The sequence below is a fragment of the Pinus tabuliformis genome, chromosome 9 (genome assembly GCF_031772625.1).
Source record: "Pinus tabuliformis cultivar Carrire ecotype Pingquan chromosome 9, CPIR1, whole genome shotgun sequence".
In the NCBI taxonomy this organism is placed as follows: domain Eukaryota; kingdom Viridiplantae; phylum Streptophyta; class Pinopsida; order Pinales; family Pinaceae; genus Pinus; species Pinus tabuliformis.
Genome location: NC_142307.1, coordinates 1,609,098,301 through 1,609,118,374, shown reverse-complemented (window position 1 = coordinate 1,609,118,374; position 20,074 = coordinate 1,609,098,301). Strand labels below are relative to the sequence as shown.

At 38.5% G+C, this 20,074-nt stretch overlaps 1 protein-coding gene across 1 annotated transcript in view; it reads right to left on the bottom strand.

Annotated features, from left to right (window-relative positions):
* LOC149154942 (uncharacterized) overlaps positions 1 to 20,074 on the bottom strand; it is a 172,401-nt gene that overhangs the window by 135,390 nt on the left and 16,937 nt on the right. The window contains exons 5-6 of the mRNA XM_089444265.1: positions 19,862 to 19,976; positions 19,653 to 19,776 (exon numbers count right to left, since the gene is read on the bottom strand). Of these exons, the coding sequence (XP_089300391.1) occupies positions 19,653 to 19,776; positions 19,862 to 19,976 (239 nt within the window). The remainder of the gene's footprint in view (positions 1 to 19,652; positions 19,777 to 19,861; positions 19,977 to 20,074) is intronic.

Genomic DNA, 20,074 nt, shown 5'->3' with positions numbered 1-20,074 from the left:
TTTGATAGTACTCTGCAAGAAATGAGAAATCATAGCAAAATCCTCCTCTTCGTCTTCCAATCTTCTAGCGAGCTCATCCATCTCTGCTTTATTGGCAATAAGGGTAGCTTGCTTCCCTTTTCTTTTCTCATCATCTCCCTTCTTCTTCTTCAGACATCTCGACAAAAAATGACCCATCTCGCCACAGTTGAAACACTTGACTTTACTCAAGTCCTTTTACTTACCCTTCATTCGTGATGCAAGTGCCACGTCAGCATTCGAAGCTTTCTGCTTCAGCTAAAGATCATCGTCTCACAACTCTTCCTTAATGAAGTCATCCCACAACCTATCCCAATCTAGTAGCTTCTCCCTAGCAACGATTCCTTTGATGAAATTTTTCCATTCCTCGGTGAACCCTTTCAAGGCAATCCTTACCATATCTCCATCTAGTACAATCACACTGATGGTTGCAAGTTCATCTTTGACTTGAGACAATCTCGTCAAATACGAGGTATCGCTTTCACCCTTTAACATCTTTGTTGTCTTCAACATATCCTCCAATACCAATACCTAGTTCTCGTTCTTATTCTGGAACAAATTCTAAAGAGATACCCACATCTCATGTGTGGTGTTCTTCCCGGGCAAATGAGGTATTAGGGCATCCCTCACACCATCTAGGACGATTAGTCTCGCCCTCGCATCCAAATCTTCCCATATTTCCAGCTTCTTAGGGTTGGTTAGCTTCATGATCTCTTTCTCGGCGAAATCCCAGATCTTGTTGACCTGTAATATCAACTTAATCCTTTCCTTCCATGGACTATAGTTGGACAACCCCTCCAACCTATCCCCATATCGAATACCTGCCTGTAACTTCAACATTGTAGTGAACCCTTCACTCACAATGTGACCAACTCCCTCTTACACTGTACTTCGTTGCGCACAACGCTCTGATACCATGTTGAATTTCCACGACCGTGGGTCTAGGTTAGAGTCTTAAAATCACTAACGCTACCAAACCAAGAATCTCAACCGTAAACTACCTTGCACAGTGGAAATATGAAGCAATAAACCACATATGCACAATATACACAGTTTTAAACAAAATTGTACAATTTGTAAAATCCCAATTTTTGTTATATTAAACAAAATCTGAATAATACAACAGTGTATGGTATACAAGATACAATGACAAACTTCGTTGTGCAACTTTTATGTCGTATCTTGTCTTGCTGGTCCTTCACTCTCGTATTGCTCACTAGTGGTGCTTAGTCCATCAAGGCATCTACATATCGAGACTCCAAGAGGGTTGCCTCCTATCACTGTTGCAAGTCACATCAGCTACAATGAACACGGGCTCATCAACTACTCTCTGGGTAGGTCTAATTCCCGAGCTTCAATCTGCCAGGCTAGCAGCAGCTTTCGTCCATCAAAGTGCTGCACTTCGGCACCAAAACTTCACGCAATCTCGCACCAACAAATTCCTTCTTGTCTACTGCTCTAGGGATGCTTTGGGTAGACAACACGCTGCCCTCCAATCAACTCTATGACACACAATACTTCACTGCTGAATCTGCTCCTAGGAAGACACCTTCCCTCCCCGGAATGTCTTCCAATTGGCTGCAACAGGCTGCTCTATAATCTGATCCAAATCTGACTCAAAAACAAGGATCCAACACTCATCAAAACTATTGTTCAAATCTACGTCACTATTATTATGACTGTGACTGGTTAGGGCATCTTTGACTGTTGTAATAGCCCCTAAACAATCACCAAAACAACCTTTCTTGACTTCAACCCACCTTTGGAGAAGTGCCCATCCACTTTGTTATTATTCTGGGCATAGCCAGCGCCCAAACAACTCAATGTTCCCTCCAAAGATGAGCTAGGGTATGCATCCCAGCTACAGCAAACTCTATTGCCTGTCCAAGGCTTTAGCACTCAAGAAACCAACTCTGTGTAGGCTTAAACAGCGCTCCCTTGACTCAGTCCTCTAGGGAGCTACCTCGGCCTCCCTTACAGCAAACTCAGCCCTCCAAAAGACCCCTAAAATAGACCTCAATTGCCGTCGTTGTCCAATCTCCTTTGCCGTGGACAAATAAAAACTAATTCTCCTCTCCAACGAGTTTTTCTCAAGTGTGAATGTTGCACATTAGATGCTCAAAATAACTCCATATCACCTTCTATATATACCATAAAGAAGGGCTCCCAAAACGTCATGTTTGAAGCAACACGTCCATTGGATTCTTCAAGTCGACCTACTTGACACCCAATAATAATTATGTCAACTTCAAAAATTCATGTCTCTCTAACGACAACTCAGATTCGGACGATTTTCAATGCATTGGAATTGCCTTTTCGAACACTATCCTCCTCATCCATCACATGTCATGAATCGATCATGGTTTTTCCCCAAAACACAATGGGTGCCAAAACCCCATACTTGGGTTCCAAGCCCACAAGCTACCCTTGTGGCGCTTTGTCCTCCAAACCCTGAACCCTAGGGCTTGGAGTACCTCCCAAGCTACACAAATCAACACTCCCTCTTAGCGAGGGAGGTACTTCCAAGACTAGGAAGTATCTCGTCATCATCATCACTGCTTGCAACACTTGCCCAACTCTTGGCACTCACAATCGCAGCAATCCCTGTACGGTGAACTACGCCCTCCTCGGAAGTGTCGTTGTCACTGTTGGAAGCAACCTGCTTCTTCTTCTTATCTTGTAACGTCTTCCACTCTTTCCATGATTCCTTCTTGGCAGTTGTAGGAGCACCCTTGCTCACCACTGACCACGCGCTCTTCTTGGGTTGCAAAGTCTCCCTCTGAATCTGCAAGCTCCCTCTCGAACTAGACTCCTTCTAAGTCTCTAGAACCTAGACCTTCTCGAAAAAGTGCACCTTCTTCTCTGGAACCTGGACCTTCTCGGAAAAGTGTACCTTCTTCTCGGGAAGTTGTGCCTTCTCCTCTGAAGCCTGCACCTACACCTGCGCTTGCTCCTGCTTCTCTGGAACCTGCACCTATCCCTGCTTCTTTCCATGATCCACAGGCTTGCCCGTCAACTTGTAGATACCATGCTCTCTAACTCTGAGTACAATCCCATCGGACTTAGAGCCTCTGAGCCTAAGTCTTTCCTTCCCATCCTAGAACAAGACCTCAAAGCCCCTCTTCTCCATCATCGAGACGGAGAGCACATTATATCTGAGTCCTGGTACAAATAGTAAATCATGGACCCGCATCATACATCATGTCTCCATTCTGAATGCCACAACATCTAATCCTCAGATCTCCAACTGACTCTTGTCGCCCAACACCAAGTGCAAAACAAGTTCCTTCTAGTCAAGACACAAGGCTAAAGTACCTACCCAAGCAACAAAAATCAACAAGAGAAGGTGGCCAAAATGGAATTTTCGAAGTTTTTTGTTCGTTTGTTAACTTCTTAGAGCCATCTGTAAGGGAGTTCTTGCAAGTCCTAAAGATGAATTGATTTAGAAGAGCATAAATAATTGTGCATCATGTGATTGTTTTTCTTGTTTTCTGTTGCATGTAAGAGTTAATAATTCCAACAAGTAACTAGACTTGATATGTTTGCTTAGGTAGTTGGTTTTAGGATAATTTAATATATTATTATTAGGTCTCATGATAATAATTCATCACGGGAATCCTATAAGTGCAACATTCCACTGAGGATTGAATTAAAATGGTCAGATCAATTTTCAGTCCGACAAATTTGTTTAGCACTCAATGGTTCATATCATCTTGTACCATCGCAGATGACAACTCCAAAAACTAAGAAAAGTTTGAAGGCATTACAAGACAAAGAAAAAGATTTAAAGCCTTTCCATAATTATGGTTTGAGGACAAAGCATTTCTTAAGGGGAAGGCAATGTTATGAAAATAAATATATATAATAATATAATTAAATAATTCATAATTTTAAATAATAATTCATATAATTAGTATAATGAAAGGACATGTCTCAAGGGACATGACTATTCATGAAAGGGTATCTTTCCTAGGTATATATATGGCCCCGCATTGTACAATCAATCATCATATTATTCTTTCATACATTTATTCAATATACATATACATAATGAATATTTTTTATGTAGAAAATTTATGATCTGCACCGTTAACCCAGTTTACAAGTTTGCATGTGTTTGTTAGGCCCAACCCACATGTTTTGTCATGCTAATATAAATTTCAGTATGCATACATTGCAAACATTAAAAGAGTACTTCTACTATTTTTCCCTTTCCTATCAGCTAGTAATTAAGACAAAATTTAGGCAAGCATTCACACACATGAGACACTTATTTTTGGTCAAGTTGACCCTTTTGAAAATCCCACAGTGTCTTGGAGAAAAACCAAGACAAAAGTAATTAATGTGCTCACTAGGCTAAAAGGGATAAAAGCCTAGTAAGACCTCTCCTTGGTAATATTTTCAACATTATATTCCAAATATTTTGGTTATCTAACTCATGAGCCATATTTGGCTATCACATAAACTTTAGACCACTTATGGAGAGTCACAATGATTTAATAATACAAGTCGTAGTATGGGTTGATTAATTCTTAGGCCAAACCAGTGTTTTAAAAAACTGGTCGAGCCAGACCGAGCCAAAGCTTGGCCGAGTCAGCTCGGTGACCGAAACAGATCGGTTGGCAAGGTTGTTACCGAGCCGATCACCGACTCGACTCGGTCACCGACGAAAAAGCACGGCCAGAGAATTTTTTTTGGGGGGGGGATATTGAACCCCACAGCCAATTCTAATTTTCCTTAGGGTTATTTTGAGGTCCATTTACCTCTCCCAACCCTATAAAAGCTACCCAACCCCTCATTTCCTCATAGCTTTCTCATTGCATTTGCGTGAGAATTTGTGAGGAGTTTGTGAAGAGTTGTGGAGTTTGTTTTTGGAGCAGCAGTGAGGAGTCTTGGGCAAGCATTGGAGCAGCAATGAGGAGCTTCTTGGGCAGCCATTGGAGCAGCATTGACGAGTTGGTTTGTTGGAGCAACATTTGGGAGGCGGTTTGTGCCTAGAGGTAATTTTTTTTCACTTCTAAAATTTGTTTTTGCTTATTTATTTTTTTGTGCAAATCTGGAAATTGAAAAGAGTCTTTTTTGTAAAAGAAATGAACATTGAAGCAATGTTATTTTTTTTGTTTTCATTTTCAGATTTTTTCCTTCATTTCCAAGTCAAAAAATGGCTCCTAGAGTGAAAGATGTTGCTTGGGCATATGTTGAAATGGTTGATAATCAAATACATTGCAAACTTTTCCATTGAAAAATTAAGAAGGCTCCTGGGGGCATTTCATAGGTTGAAACAACAATCGGCTGGTATTAGAGGCCAGCTTTATCCATGTGAATCACCACAAATTGGGGAGATTAGGAAGGAGTTGTTAAATAGTTTTGAGAAGTTTCAGGAAGAAAAAGCTAGACAAAAATAAATTGAGGCTGAAATTGGGAAAAAGAGGAGTATACAACAAATGATGGCTACCAACCCCCATTTTGATATTTAGGGCTCTTCATCTATCCCTTGTACTAATGCATCCAACCCCTTCTGCTATGTTCTTCCCGCTTTGGAGTCCATGCAAGAAGAAAAGGGTAAGGGTAAAATGAAAAAGAAGGGTGATATGAATATCAAAAGTTATTTCACTATCACACCCTCCTCTCCATCAGATGCACATGGTCCTCAACCTAGTAGAAATCATATGCAGCCCACTTTAGATGACCATTGGAAGAAAGAATTGAAGGAAACTGCTCGTGACTACATAGCTAGATGGTGGTATGATGCTGATATCCCCTTCGATGCTTCCCATTCACCATATTATGAGCCTATGTTTGATGCCATATTTGTTGTTGGAAAGGGCTTCAAAGGCCCTACTATGCAAGAGTTAAGGGGGTCTTGTTTGCGAAAAGAAATTTCCTCCATTGATGAGTATTTGAAATATTTCAAAAACTCATGGGCAAACACAGGATGTACCATCAAGTCAGATGGATAGACTGATCAAAGGAACAATACCATCATAAACTTTCTTATCTTTTGCCCACAGGGAACCCTGTTTCTAGAATCAGTTGATGCATCTGATAGGGTGAAAGATGGACAATTGTTGTTTCAGCTATTGGATGAGGTTGTTGAGGAGGTGGGGGTGGCTAATGTTGTTCAAAATTCATATCATCATAGATAATGCCTGTTGTTGAGGAGGTGGGGGTGGCTAATGTTGTTCAAAATTCAAATCATCATAGATAATGCCTCTAACTATGTTCTTGTTGGTAAATTGTTAGAGGAAAAACACAAAACCATATTTTGGACCCCACGTGTTGCACATTGCATAGACCTCATGCTTGAGGATATTCGCAAATTATATTGGGTCAAGAACACTGTAGAGCATGCCAAAAGCATAACAAAATGTATCTACAATCATTCATGGATTTTCGGCCTGATGAGGAGACACACAGGGGGCAAGGATATTATTAGGTCTGCCATCACTAGATTTGCAACTCATTTTTCACATTGCAATCTATGCTTTCCCAACATAGAAACTTGCAAAATATGTTTTCCAGTGATGAATGGGAATGAAAGCCAATGGTCTCACAAACAGGATGGCAAAGATTTGAAAAAGAAAGTTAATGAAGAAATATTTTGGAAAAAGGTAGCAGAGATTGTGAAGATTGTTGAGCCACTGGTTAAGGTGTTGCAGTTGGTGGATGGGGAAAGATTGGCTATGCGCTTCATTTATGAGGCTATGGATCAAGCAAAGGAGCAAATAAATACAGCATACAAGGATAGAGTGGCTAAGTATGGGCCCATTTGGGCAATCATTTAAGAAATATGGAACAATCAACTCCATCGCCATATACATGCAGTTGGTTATTTTTTGAACCCAAGGTATCATTATAAAGCTCTGGAGGCAGGAGCTTTGGGTGGGGAGGTTAGAGATGGATTGATTGACTGCATTGATCGCATGATCCCTATGGAGAGTGATCAGCTGGAGATACACCGACAGGTCACTTGTTTCAGCAAAGCCATAGGTACCTTTGGCAAGAACCTAGCAAAGATTGCAAGGGAAGCAGATGAGCCAGGTAAACAAAAATTTCAATTTTCAAATTCTTATTTTGTTAAATTGTTTATAATTTGAAAGTTGGATATAATTTGTTGAGCTAACTCATTACACTACTATGTTTTTTGCAGCACAATGGTGGGAGGCTTTTGGTAGCCATTGTCCTCAATTGCAGAAGTTTGCAATTCGTATTTTGAGTCAAACTTGCAGTGCTACTGGGTGTGAGCACAATTGGTCTGTCTTTGAGAGGATTCACACGAAGAAGAGAAATCGTTTGGATCAAAAACGGTTAAATGATCTAGTCTATGTCCAATACAACCTTCGGCTCAGATGCAACCAATTGTTGAACAAAAGACCTGATTCAGATCCCATTGTGTTGGAAGATATTGATCCAACATCAGAATGGATAGTGGAGAGTCATCCAACAGACTTTGATTGTAATGAGGATCTTGATTTGGATTTACAGACGGAGGTATTACTTGAACAAAATGTTCAGTTAAATGTAGATCCACTTGTACCAACCCCAGGCCCAGCCCCAAGTCCTCCAGTTGTAGGCGCTTCCTCTGCTCAACCACGACGGAAGCGCATATCTCATCTATCTCAGCGTGTAGTTGTTGCACAGCCTAGTAGTGCTACCATTTCTACAGTTGCAGTTGGAGATGATGATGAGGAGAAGCCATGGGTTTCCCTATCTGACTCTAATTCAGAGACTGAGCGAAATGATGTTGGCTCCTCTAGCAGTAGCCAGTAGTACTAGTGACTAGTGATGTTTCACAATTTACTTTGGTTGTAGACGCCATTTATAGCCTCCTTGGTTATGTGTTTTTGTTTTGATCTCTATATCATCATTCATGTATGTATTGGACAGTGCATTGGGAGCCATTTTGATATAATGGATATATTCATGAGCCTACTTTGATCATATGTTGTCTTCTCTCTATATTTTAAAGCTTTGTGTTTGGAAACATGAATGAAAATGTTTAAAATTATGTTTTTTATAAAAATAAAAATAAAAAATATTTAATGTATTTTTTACAACGACCGTCTCATTGAAATCAAATTGGCCGAGTCGATATCGAGTCGGATCCGACCCTCGGCCATTTCCAAACCGGAGTCGGAGTTTTAAAACATTGGGCCAAACAGAATAAGATGAAGGGCTGCAATGGTTCTTGGATTGATCTTTTTATCCTTTTTTTTATTTTGGTCTTTCCTCATTGACTCACGGATTCAGCGGCTAGTAGCATTAGCCAAGTAGATAAGACTTATCATTTATTTTTATTTTGTGCATTGTCTCAAGCTGCAAAATTTGTGGACCCTCGACAATGAGTTTGAATGAGTCACGATGATCAATGGAGGTTTTGACGGTCCTTCTTGTTATGTAAACGGAAAATACTTCTAATGTGTTTGCATTTGTTAAACCCTATCACTTTGTGAAGATTCATGTTGATTATAAGTTTCTTCTCTCTATGATTAAAGTTTCCAATAGTTATTCACAACAGATGGGAAACACTTCACAAATTTGACCGCATCATTTTATTACACGATATTTTTTATTTTCTTCTCTGATTTCACACAACCTCATACGGGTTTATTCCTTCCACACACATCCGGTTAGGATTCGATAGTCAAACCCTTTGCTTGATGCACACAAGCAACTTTCAGAAAGGCTTCAATCTTCAGATTGAAATCTACAATTGCAGCAGAGAGAATGAGTTGTATTGGGAAATTAAGATGAAAAGGGTAACTTTTTTTTAACAGAATTTTGAAAAAGGCTCAAGGCCTAATTTTGGTCAAAGACCAGGGCACAATGAAACTCTAAAAGAAATATTCAACTCAGCTAAAAAACTTATGGCCAATGGCCAAGATCGAAAACTCAGCTTTGATACCAAATGTGATAGCCAAACCTGGCTCACTGTTAAATAATCCAGACGACTTAAAATATAAAGTCAGGTAACGATCCTATGCAAACTCCAGCTAAAATACAAACTCCAACTGAGTCAAGAGTGATTTCAACCACAACAAGCTCTAACACCATGTGGAAATGTCTTAGGATTCAAAATTCAGTGCAAAGAAAAAAATATTTTACCTTCAACCTAGACGCTTTCTCAGATCTTAGCCCTATAAATTTTCAGCATTAGGGCGACTGTAAAACAAGGAACAGAACAACAATGGAAAGAGTATAATGTTTCACTTCCGAACAGCCCAAACTTCTTGGCAAATCATTGGGACAACTACCAAAGCAAAGAGATAAGTTTCATCCCTTTTAGGGCAACTTATCAGCCAATAACCAGATTTGAAAATACTCTTTTACAGCAGTAGAACAGTATTCTTTTGAAAGGCCTTCTTAAATTATTGAAACTTGAAGAATAAGTAAGATCAAACTTGACCCCTTTCCATTACTGTTGCAGAAGGCTATGAAAAGTTGCTGCACATTTATGAGATGGTGCTGCAATAAATGCCTCAAATCACTAGCCTTCTAATCATTTCGGCTTATTGAATGAACATCTTTTCATTTATATCTATAATGAGAACTTCGGGGAGAAGTATATGTAACATAAATATGACAAGGAAAAATTCAGAATTTGTTATAATTGGCAACTAGGACCAAATTCCACTTTGGTCTGCTCCTTTGAGGAAGATTATTGTGGCATTGAATTCCTCTTTTCGAGAGGTCCAAAATCGACCTTAAGATCACCAAATTTGGATAAGGGAAAATATTTATTTACCTAAAAGAAATTCTACAAGTCATGACCTTATTAAGGTGGGAAAATTGAAAATTTGAAATTCAAATTTGCCTCCAAAATGTCAAGGTCGGCTTCACCTCCATAAGGACAAATTGCTATATATATAGGTGTCCTCCATTCTCATTAGACACATCCATTTCTCTTTATTCTCTCTGAATTGGGCCACAGAAGAGGAAGATCTCTAGTGAAGGTATCAAGGGCAAGTTTGTGATCTGTTTAGTCTTCTTCATGAGCTGAGTTCCTCAGGCAGGAGGCCGAGGTTGTTTAGAGGAAGTCTGGGCTGAAGTAATATGTGTTTAAGGGCTATTCTGGGCTGCGTCTATTTCTCTTGCAGGCTGTAGTTCCTCTATGAAGATTACAGGGATTGAACATATGTTAAATGAAGGATATGAAGTCTAAATGTTAGCCTAGCCAGGACCGCACCTACAGCAAGAAAGAGCGAAGTATTTTGAGGATGTTCTCATGGGTTTGCTGCTGTAAGTTAGGGCTGATATGTGCCCTAACCAGAACTGTAATTCTGCCTAGATTCAAACTGTTTTGGGTGTTTTATCTTCAGCTCAGAAGGCCGCATTTACTGATCCAGGATCGGGTTCCTTTTGAAGTCAATTTTGCAGCTGCTTTGACCATCATTGATCTCTGGTTAGGGCAGAAGACTGAAGTGCAAACTTGACTGGGCTATCTCCTTAGTATTTGGACAGTGGTATTGGCAAGTCGATCTTGACTCCTTATTGTACTCTCTCTCTCCCTCTCTCTGCTGAACATTTGATTAGAATAATAAGAAGAATTGTTCAAGGGTTTTCCCCATCATGGGGTTTTTCCCTGGCTGAAGCCATATCTTTGTGTTCACTTGTCTTGGTGTTAAAATTGGCAACTAGGGCCAAACTCCATGTGGGTCAACTTATTTATGGCAGCTGATATTTTTCCTGGATCCCTAACATCGAGAGGTGAAGGATTGATCTAAAGATCATCCGATTCTGATAAGTATTCATGGAGATATGAATTTATTTCTATCATGGGACAATTCGTCAAGGTCGGCCAGCAACCAAATAACCCCCACGTGTCTCAATGTTTTAGTATAAAAGAAGGTGACTTGATAGTCATTTGAACACACACTTCACTCTTGATTTCTCTCCACTTGTTTTGGGTTTTAGTGGAAGAAAAGTCTAAGAGGAGGAAGCCCTAGACGCAGGAGGAAAGGAGACTAAGGGAGCTGCCCTAGAGGAGATGCCCTAGCCCTAGACACTATCTAAAGAGACCTAGACGCAGGCACTATGGACGCAGTCATGAAGGATGATTATCATTGGAGAGAGGCACCTACGCTGCCCTAAAGGAGGCTCTCCTACGCAGCCCTTGAAGAGGCCTTATCACAGATAAAGAGACGTCCTAATTGCAGTCAGGAAGGAGAAGCCTTATCACAGTCATAGAGACCTTAACGCAGTCATAAACAAAGACCTTAATGCTGTCTTGAAGGAGAAGCTTCAACGCTGTATGAAGAGGCCTAAACGCAGTTCTAGAGTGACCCTAACCGTAGTCTTAAGGATGCCCTAACCAGCAAAGAGGGACAGAACAACGTGGGCTATTTCAGGGTCATTGTGAAGGCCGAGTTGCTGTTAGGAGGGCCGAGGTACCTTCCCAGGGGGCCGAGGCAAAGGAGGTTAGTTTCAAGCTGTTTTGTGTTTGATGTGTGGGCTGGGAATTCAGTTTGCAGGAGGCTATATGCTACAGCAAGGTTGTGTGGTAGGCTGCAAGCCATACCACCACAGCAAGGGATAGCGTGGGCTGTTTTGGTGTCATGTTATGTCCTAATCTTCAGCGTGGAGGCAAAGACTTCACACTAGGGTAGGCTGCAGAGATTAAGGGTTGTTTGGATGATTGTTTGAGGGTTGTTGCAGTAGTCTAAGGTGCCCTAACCAGTCACTATCACAACAACAGCAAGCACATGGTGCAGCAATGGTTCATGGTGAATACATGGGACAGCAAGTACATGGTGCAGCAATCATAGTGCAACAATGGTACTTGGTGCAGCAAGTACATGGTGCAGCAATGGTTCATGGTGGAGCAATGGTACTTGGTGCAGCAAGTACATGGTGTAGCAATGGTTCATGGTGGAGCAATGGTACTTGGTGCAGCAAGTACATGGTGCAACAATGATTCATGGTGGAGCAATGGTACATGGTGCAGCATTGGTACAGCAATGGGAGCTGCAACGAGTACATGTTGTACAATGCAGCATAGTGCATATAGGAGCAGCAATGCATAGCATAGCTCAGCATAGTACAACAGTACAATGATGGGTACAGTGATGATTAGTGAAGCATGATGAAATATAGCATAGTGATGATGGGCGCAGCATGATGATGAAGAGCAGCACAATGATAGGTGCAGCATGGTGATGGAGTCACCTTGAAGAATCAATTGAAGCAGCATGTCTTCAACTGAGTTCAGCTACCTCATGTATAATCTTCTTAGAGATGATCTATGCTCTTATATAGATAAGTCAAAGTGTTGACTTCTGTTGTATATGTACGATATCTCTCTCTCTCTCTCTGTTGAACTATTGAAGAACATATAAGAAGAAATGATCAAGGGTTTCCTCACATTAGTGTTTGTCCCTGGCTAGCGCCACATCTTGTGTCCTCTTGTCTTGGCTTGTCTTTTGCGATTTATGTTTATGTTCTATCTGCAATTTACTATTATGCTCATGTGATTGCTAATCTAGAAAAGATATTGAGTTAACTTTGAAAATTGAAATAAATTGCTCTAAGCATAGAACATACCTAAAATTAACACTTGGCTTGTCTTTTGCATCTATCAGTTATGTTCTTTCATTAGTTATTGTTAATGTAATAATGACTCGTGCGATTACAAATGGAATTAAGTGGTCCGATGAATGGGCTAAGATGGAACATTAAAGTAACTATCCTAAGCGAAGAACATGTTACCTAAATTTAACAGAATTTCATACCCAAGAACACAGAAAATTCAAGAAATAAAACCAAATCCTCCAAACCTCAATACAGGAATGGATAACAAAGAAAGAAAGATAGTTATTAATCTGACCAAAGTAGGTCAAAGAAACCAGAAAATACAGCAAGACAATTCAGCAATGTGGAAGATGATATCAAAAATGATAACAGTACACGTATATTTTGCAAGACAGTGAATTCTGAAGCCAAGTCTTTGCTTGTTTCATATATAAATACATATTTTCAGGTTTCATAGCAATTACCCTACATCGAGCGTTACTCTGAATCAAAAAGAACTTATATGAGCCAGAGTCAGGAAGTTAACAAATCCTAGGGGTAAAATTAGGTTTGTTCAGAGGAACGAAAACGAAAAACAGGCTACCAGTAGTTTTAGGCTGAGTTTTGTGCAATACAAATTGAAGCTACCAAGATGAAAACTCAACTTCCTTATCACTTCTACCAAAGATTTTCCGTCAACATACTTTGATGCTATGATTGACAATAGTATTTGCATTGAATTAAATAGAACCAAAATAAGGAGATGGAAAGAGGGAATAATTACAACAAACTTTCAGGAAAGGCTCAATAAGATGTGGTAGGAAAACGGCATATGCACGTGCACACACATATATGTATACATATGAAATGGCAGGGAAACAACATTGTTACCACAAAACCTGGCATCTTAATACGAAGTCTCACTAAGCACTCTAGATCAAGGGCAACAATGGGATCAACCACCACTGTCACCTTTTATGGATGTATGTTTTCCCAACAAGGGAGGCTTCCCCAGCAAATCTCGAAGATTAAGTAACCCAAGAATTCTCAAAGGATTCTATGGACTCTACTAAGTAAACAGTGAACACCCAAGGATAATATGCAATAAAGTAGGGCTTTAGGTGAGATGAGGTAATGAGTTCAAAGGGCTTGTCACTTATGGCTAAGTCTATAGGGCTATGATAGTCCTGAAGATGCTCAAATAAATTCCAAACACATGCTACCTTTAATTGAATGATTGTTGTTATAAATTAGGGTCTATATTAAGCACAAATTACAGCATGCAAAATTTATGACAGCAATAGCAAGGCAGACTATAATTAATGATAAACAACAAATAACCAAGGCTATTGAATGAGTAAACAAAGGAAAAGATTGCAGCAATTTTTTAATGGCTGAAAATGCATTAAACAAGGAATAAACTCTAGACATCAGCCCTAAAAAGATGGCCAAAAAATGCATAAAAATAATATTTTTCCTTTTCCAATTTTGAAGATTTAACCCTAGGACTAGGAGGTCCAATGTATTTTATGATATTTAATGCATATTTTTCCATAACCTAACTCTAGCTTACCCCATAAAACATTTAAAAAAAAGGAAAAGGAATTTTATTTTAATGTCTGACACACAAAAAACTAGTGCCTTTATGAATTTTGGGTATATGGAGTAAAAAACGGTGAGGTCAATGGTAGAAATCCTTGATTGGAGCGAATTAAGAGAGGAGAAAACCTCTCAATCTAAATGCTAGCGGCATTCAATTCAATTAGATATTTAAGATGAAGGAATGCTATAATAAGTTTCCACGAAGGATACTTGGTGACAAATTTTTGCAAAGGGGATGTTAGAGCCATAAAATATTCAATATATAAAGAAAACTTCGTAGAAACACTAATTCTACAACATTTACAAATAGAAGAAGATACTCACCATTAAATAACACAATTCACCATAGAATCACTTTATTAGTCCAATAGAAAATCCCTCCAATGCAAAAATGTCCTCCCCAAGACAGTTCACTACCTTAGTGCTCCATTGTGTCCAAGAGAAAAAAAGACTAGTGCACAATCTCTCTAAATGAACAAATGAGAGTGTGTGACAATGAATCTCCTAAATTGACTTCTCTTTATTTATAGGAGGGAAACTAAGTCAATTTAGGTCATCAATGGGATCTCAAGTAAGACGAGAGGGTCATCAACAGTGCTAGATACATCCCAAGATCAACTCTCCTCATAAAGTGGTCAATGTCATGGCTCTAGTGCCTAGAAGGTTCACTAAGTGGGGTTGGACATCCTCTCTGAAGTGTTGGAGAGGTCTCAACCAATCTCTCAAGGGATGCTAGTTGTACCTCAGAGAAAACATCTAAAACATACCCTCAAAATCAAGTGACATCATCATCATAGGTAAAATAACCATAAGAGTATCCTCATGAGCCATATTTAATGCAAAAAACACAAAATTGCTTCACACAAGCATCATCTTCAAATGTCTTCCAAGCTTAGGGTTTGTAAACAAGTTACCATGCTTAGATATGGAAGGGTTATTCAAAGGCCCTATTAGGTGCTTCCAACCCTAAAGGGAGGAATAATTCCTAGGACACCCATAAATCAGTAAGTGCAAGTAGTCAGTGGCATGTTGGGGATATAATTCACGGAGGATGCCATAGTCTTTATGCTATCATTCTTGAGCATTATAATATGAGAACAAAGCAATCATGGGGCCTATGTTATGCCTTTCCTCGACCTATTATTTTTAACTCCTCTTGTGCACTTTTTTCTTCATTGATTTCTTTTCTTGCATAGCATGGGCTACAAGCTTTTATTTATGCACTAACTACCCATTAATGATTAAGTGGTTTATTGCTCATTGACATTGGGATATTCAAAGTTCCTTTCAGTTTGAATGCTCATGCCTTAGCCAGGAACTGGGTGAGGGCTAATGAGGGGGTTTAGAGCTCAGGTTGGGCTTTTGTCCAGACACACTATATTATATTCCATGGTCCACACACTATATTATATCCCAAACAATATTTTGCATTTTATCTTCATGACTCGTGATCTTTCTTTTCTTTATGTTGCACCAACCTCTTAGGGAAAAGTTTCCAGGTCCCTATTCAAGAATGAGGAAAACAGGGAGCCAATATTGGTGATAGATAGAAATCAACCCAAAGATGGGATGTGGATAGAAGGCAACATGGAAAATGTTAAGTATCAATTACAATGGACATGCAACATCAATCAGTGCCTCGTATTTGTGCCCCTCCTGAACCAATCAACCCAAAGATGGGATGTGGATAGAAGGCAACATGGAAAATGTTAAGTATCAATTACAATGGACATGCAACATCAATCAGTGCCTCGTATTTGTGCCCCTCCTGAACAGTGGAAAAAAAGGCCTTAAGAAAGGTCGCGCTAGACTAGGGGCAAGGGATAGCCACCAAGGTGAAGCATGGGAGCAATAATACAACCCAAAGCAAGCTATCATCTAATTTAACCTATGATCCATACTAGAATACCCCTAAAACTGAAAGCACTTGATTACAAGAATGATTAATGTACCTTACAATGGAAGACCCACCTTCATTCGATGAGTAAGCTAGATGTCATAAAGCATTGACCGGAGCATAGATGGAAGGCCTTTGAGGCTAGCAATTTGTAGATCATCATAAGGTTGCTTACTGGCCAGTTGATCAGAATGGGAGAAAAAATTTCCCCAAGGGGTTACCCACTTGGGTAGGTAATAGGCACAAACATATATATACACACCTACGTTGCTAGGAAATGTGGGTTTGGGGACCGGTACAAGGACAAGTGTGGGGATAGATGCGTCACTTTTTGAAACAAGGTACGTGGGTTCGTCGAGGGTATATTATATTTTATATATTTTATAAATTATAATATATATGAATTTTGAAATCTTCCAACTTACAACAAGAAAATAAATCATTTAAAGACTTAAACATGAACAATTAATTTGAAATTCCAAATTTGATATCAAGCGGAAATTGCAATTTACATATTGATGTGAATCATGATAATAGATATCAGAATCATAAGTATATGTCCATTGAATAATAAGAAATCTTTTGGTAAAAATCACATCATAAACATTTTGTCAATGTGTTTCAAACCATCTAGTGTGGTTCATCGTCAGGACAAGATGGAGAATCAAATCCTGGCATCAAATTATATAAAGAGAGTGCCATGTAGAAACAACTAATTCTAACGGTTAAAATATAACGGTTAATTTTGAATAAAGAAATATTATTTATTAAAAAGGAATATTTTAGAATAATATAGCAAAAATAAATTGAAATATTCAAAGAAAAGTTACAAAGATTAAAAATAAAAAATGGAAAAAACAAGGACCAACCTATTCTAGGTCAAACAAAAGTCAGGTTAAAATTAAATAATAAGGAATCAAAGGAATAAATGTAGGTCAACTAACTAAAAATCAAAAACAAATGGAAAAAGTAAAAAAAAAGGTAAAAAATATACAATAGAGAGTAAATGAAGGTCAAGATTAATAAATAAATTAAGAAATAACAACTAATTCACATTAAATAAAGAAACACAAATAGATTTATAAATACAACAAAGAAATCAAAATTATGAAATAAAATAAATTATCCAAAGGAAAAGTCAAGATTATTTAAAAGGGGAAGAGACTAAATCAATGAAAGGATAATTATAATCAGAAACTAAAACATTAAAAAGAATATTAATAATTTATATGTCCATTGCTATACTACATTCAAAATTTGCCCTAAGGCATTGCCACAAATTTATTGTCTTCCTCTGATGGCAGCATATACAGATGGGTATACAAAGGTTTTTACACTACTGCAAACAAATGGCAGGAGCAATCACTCAGATAATGAACTCTTGCACTATAGTCAAACATGCAAAAGACCAAACCTTGCACTGCCATCAAACTCTCAGACTTGTGAGAATCGCAAAGCCACAAATGTGAAACAAATGCAATTTAGGGTCGTCCAGTTATAACTTATAAGTTTATAACATGTTTTTTAATTTGTTTGTTTAATAAAAAAACATTTTTTATTGCCCCGCACCACAGATGAACCCCATCACATACCCATTATAGGGGTTCGACAAACCCTTTTCGACAAATGAACCAATCCAGCAATCATAGTGTATCAAGTTCTTAAGGGACGAACCCAGTCGTACGGGTTCGTTCGGGACACAATAGCTCCAACAGCTGGTTTGGGAGGATGAGAACCCAGGACGGGTTTAAGAACCCCACCCCTAGGTTCGCAAACCCGTGCTTCATAGATACACACATGATATAGTCGGGAAAATATGTGCACATACACATATCTACATGGTATGGTAGGGAAAAACCACAAGACATAACAAATTCAAAATAGCATTCATGAATTCAAATGTAAAAATACCATGAAACATAAACGTTGAAGCTCTAAATGGCCTCAATAGTCCAAATATTATCATACTACAATGATCAATCAAATCCATATGTTTCACAAGGTGTAGGAAGTATGGTCTACTACGTCTTGTTTTGCAAAAACCTTGAATGCTGAAAAAGTTGTTAAGTATCATAAAAGTTGAAAAACACACCAACCTCTACTTTCTACACGCGAGGGCTAGTGGCATTGAATCTAGCCCCAAACATCCTAAAATTGGGGTCTCACTTTAACTTCTAATGTAAACATTAAAATTAATGAAAATGCCTCCATTAACTTTAAGAATTAAGACTTGAAGTTAGATATAAACCAGGATGTTGATGGTATTGTTGCAAAATATCTCCAATCTCTCCTGATATTTCCAACTTTCTGAGATTATCAAGTCCAAGTTAATGGTTGCTGATATTTACCAATATATCCAATAAGTTTCTTTCCAAACCCTTGACAATATATTCCCTGATACAATATTTGCAACATTGGTTTATGTGATTTCTTTCAGGGTTTTGTTTGTTTCTTCTTAATGTCTGTTAAGATTTTACCTTTTCAAGCCAGAAAGTTGAAACGTAGACATTCACCCTGCAAACACTTTGGAAATCTTGATACATCTCACAATTTAGCAATGAAACATGAATCTTCGATCACTCGCGATTAATCGCAAGTCAAACTCTGCTCTTCCCTCAAATGATCTTATTCAACTCTTGGTGAGTCAAACTCGCATTGACCGAGTTTGACTCGTGGTCAACACTAGTTTGACTTGCGACTTGCCAAGCACGGGTTTATCTTTTAGGGTTCCTGCATTTTTCGATGCATGGTTTAGTTAAGTTAAAAATTAAAAGTCGGTCTGTAACTCACTTCTCACTGCTCAAGCCCACAACTCATACACCGAGAAGGTAATAGAGGCATGATTTCAATTTCAATTTACCCCGTGCGATAGAGTCATAGTGTAATAGAGGCGTAGTGTGCAGTGTGCTCCAATGATAGCTTCAACGTATGCTCTGTCAGAGATTTTAGTACCAAACCATTATGGTATCCTTTCAGCAGCAATTGAGAGATGACATTTACTGTTATTTTACCCAGTAGTATGCAGTATTTTATATACTTTTAGCAGCAGATGCTTCTGGTTCTATGTAGTCACTGGTTAGGAGTCATGACTCAGTACTTTGGATCACACTTGGACTCATAACATATATGAGATACTTATTCGTTCATGATATTTTGGACATCTATTGATATTATGCATTGTTTGGAGTCTGGACATGGATTTATTGAAAATCAATGAAAAATGTTGGGTTTTTTTTATTGAAAATCAATGAAAAATGTTGTGTTTTTTTTCTTTTTGAAATCACCTATTTTTTCCTAATCATTTCTCGATCCGATTAAAACTCTTCACTCTTTTGCCTCACCGATTCATTGTCGATTCTGAATCTGGTAACATCGCAATTTAGCAAAAAATGTGAGGTTCCTATTTCCAAAATATGGAACAGTATTTTCAAAAATCGCATATGGCACCAAAACATTTCTATGGTGTACCTAGTGCATGACACCACCCCCTCCCACCAATCAAAGTCCAATACACATTGTTTCAGGCCTCCCCTCCAAGTGTTTCCAGCAACACAGGCAATTGAACAAATTATCGACTCTATTGCCAATAACAGCCATGTTGTAATGCAACACAAGAGCAGATTCATACCTTGAAATTGTAGCGAACATTCAATTCAATTGAGTTAAAGTTCTTCTTTTCAATGCGGATTTTAATCTTTCGTCCTTCCTCTCTATAGTAAGTATTTGATAACTCTCCAAATATACTGCCTAGCCTGCAAAATCCACAATAAAAACAAGTCTAAGAAAAGAGATTTCTCAACTCTGAAGAATGATATATGCTAAAGGAGGTTTGAATACCTTTTGAGAGACCGATTTAATTCTGATGCATCCTGCCTAACAAAAATGAAAAAACACTTTGTCTCGACTTCTGCCCGCTTCCTAAATGTTACCAGACGATCTTCATTTACATCATCTGCATAATATTCACTTTAAAATATGAGATAGATTTGACAAAAGTAGAACTTGTTTTACAGATAAAATACACAATAGTTGCACCAATGAAATCAAAAA